At 31.0% G+C, this 2,500-nt stretch overlaps 1 protein-coding gene across 1 annotated transcript in view; it reads left to right on the top strand.

Annotated features, from left to right (window-relative positions):
• trim35-27 (tripartite motif containing 35-27) overlaps window positions 1–2,500 on the top strand; it is a 7,635-nt gene that overhangs the window by 3,046 nt on the left and 2,089 nt on the right. The window contains exons 4-5 of the mRNA XM_084431195.1: window positions 941–963; window positions 1,052–1,170. Coding sequence (XP_084287321.1) covers window positions 941–963; window positions 1,052–1,170 — 142 coding nt within the window. The remainder of the gene's footprint in view (window positions 1–940; window positions 964–1,051; window positions 1,171–2,500) is intronic.

Genomic DNA, 2,500 nt, shown 5'->3' with positions numbered 1-2,500 from the left:
ATAAATATTTTGAATATGAGAGAAGAACAAAACACTAAACTTGTTTAAGGTATTTATCTGACAAAATTATTTGGTAAAAATTACAGATTACAGCTACAGGTTATAAAAAGATAAATAAAAACATAAAAGCATAAAAAACAAACAAAAAGCATACAAAGACTAAAACATATTCGGTTATTAATATTTCATTGGTTCTCTCTAGTTTTTGCATGTTCATAATTTCTCAGTAGCCTGGACAAAAAAAAAAAAAAAACTTGTCTGCACAATTTAAATTATTTTAATAGTTTTTAAATATTAACATTTTTTGATAAAAAAAAAACAGTAAAAACAGTCATATTGTGAAATATTATTACAATTTATAATATCAGTTTTCAATGTGAATATATAGTAAAGTGTAATTTATTCCTGTGATCAAAGCTGAATTTTAATCATCATTACTCCAGTCTTCAGTGTCACATGATCCTTCAGAAATCATTCTAATATGATGATTTGATGATCAAGAAACATTTATGATTATTATCAGTGTTGTGCTGCTTCATATTTCTGTGGAAACCATTTTTTCAGGATTCTTCGATGAATAGAAAGTTCTAAAGAACAGCATTATATATTTACTGTAAAAGGTTAGGATTGTAGAGCCCTAGGGTTCTTCTTTAATAACTGCATGCTTCTTTCAGGTTATGTATATGTTTTACTGATAAAATATGTTTACGAGCTGATAAATCAAAATCAATACATTTTTAATAAGACCCCTAAAATATTCTTTATGAAGCGCCTGATGGAACCCTTTAAGATTCTATATAGAAGCTGATCTTTATAAATAGAGCCATTACCATTGAGCAATTTATAAGAATTATAAACCTTTATTGATTTTAATCATGAGATTTGTTTTTGATTATAATATCTGTTTGTCATTTCCATGGCCGTGCAAATCCGTTTAAAGAAGTACAAAGGCTGTCCTGACAGGTGAGTGAAATACCCCGTGTTTGAAGCCTCTCTGCTGGGATTGTGAGTTAGCATCAGGACCAGTACTGATCCAGGGATGTTTTCCCAGTCCTCAGAGCACCAGTCCGTGTCCAGAGAAGCTTCCGGAAGTGCAGATCGATGTGGCAAAGCATCTGGGGAATCTGAAGTTTGGAGTATGGCAGAAAATGAGGGCTGCCGCTCAATACAGTGAGTCTCATGGCTGAAATATGACTTACGCTGAAAGACTAAACTGCAAATAATAATGGACATACTCAGAATTTCTGTCTTGTTTTTACAAATATCTAAACATTCTAAAATCAAGATACGGTAACACTTTAATTTACAGTGTTCTTGTTACATATACATGTACTTACCGTAGTATAATAACAGTAAATTATGCATAATTACATGCAACTAACCCTCAACCAAATCCTAACCCTACCCTAACCCTATAGTAAGTAGGCTACATGTAGTTGCTTAATATTACTCAGTACTTAAATATATAATTACACTGTAACAGTGACACCCTAAAATAAAGTGTGACCCAAGATACATTTACTGGAGAAGCTAAATTACTTGAAAGTGTGATATTAAGTGTGAAAAATGTACAAAAATGAAGTGAGTTTATGCTTAAAACGGGATAAAATGTCACAATCTTGTTTTCCCTTTTCACAATCTTTTCTTGGCAGATATTTGTTCTTATTTTAAGCATAACCTTTTTAATGTCTTTTTGATTACATATTTTAGTAACTGGGTATAATTCGAAAACTTAAACACTCAAAATTCATCCTGTGAAAACTGTTTTGAAATTGGACATTGCGTTATTATGAAAACGGTATAAAACAATTTAGCGGCTCAATTTTTGTGATATCAACTTTAAATTTGGAACACGACTTGGTAAAACATATGGCTTTGATTCTATAGCAGTTTTAGAGTCCAAATTATTTTATAAAATATATATTTAAAATTTGTAAAATAATATTTTTTGTAAGATATATATATATATATATATTATAAATTCCGTAAAAAATTCTGCGGGGAAGCGTTGTCTCATAAATCATTTAATTATTTAATTCAATCAAATTTAATTCACATTTATTTGTTTTAGCGCTTTTCACAATGCATATACTTTCAAAGCAGCTTTACAGAAAAGTCTACATTACAATTTCGATAATCATGTGCATTTGATCTGATATAACTGGAGTATAAGGTTATGAGATGCATTATATGAATGCTTGGCTAAAGAGATGCGTCTTTAATCTAGATTTAAACTGAGAGAGTGAGCCCTGAACATTATCCGGACGGCTATTCCAGAGTTTAGGAGCCAAACGTGAACACGCTCTCCCTCCGTTAGTGGACTTAGATATTCTAGGTAGAATCAAAAGCCCAGAGTTTTGTGATCTTAAAGAGCGTGATGGATTGTAAGACGGTAGAAGATCAGTTAAAGATCAGTAGAAGATCAGTTAAATATGATCATGTTTTGACCTGGTAAGAACTCTACCAGCTGAATTTTGGACTAGTTGTATCTTGTTTATTG

This window comes from Rutilus rutilus, assembly GCF_951802725.1.
Source record: "Rutilus rutilus genome assembly, chromosome: 14".
NCBI classification, from domain to species: Eukaryota; Metazoa; Chordata; class Actinopteri; order Cypriniformes; family Leuciscidae; genus Rutilus; species Rutilus rutilus.
The sequence above is the reverse complement of the archived record's forward strand: the minus strand, read 5'-3'. Positions and strand labels throughout refer to the sequence as shown.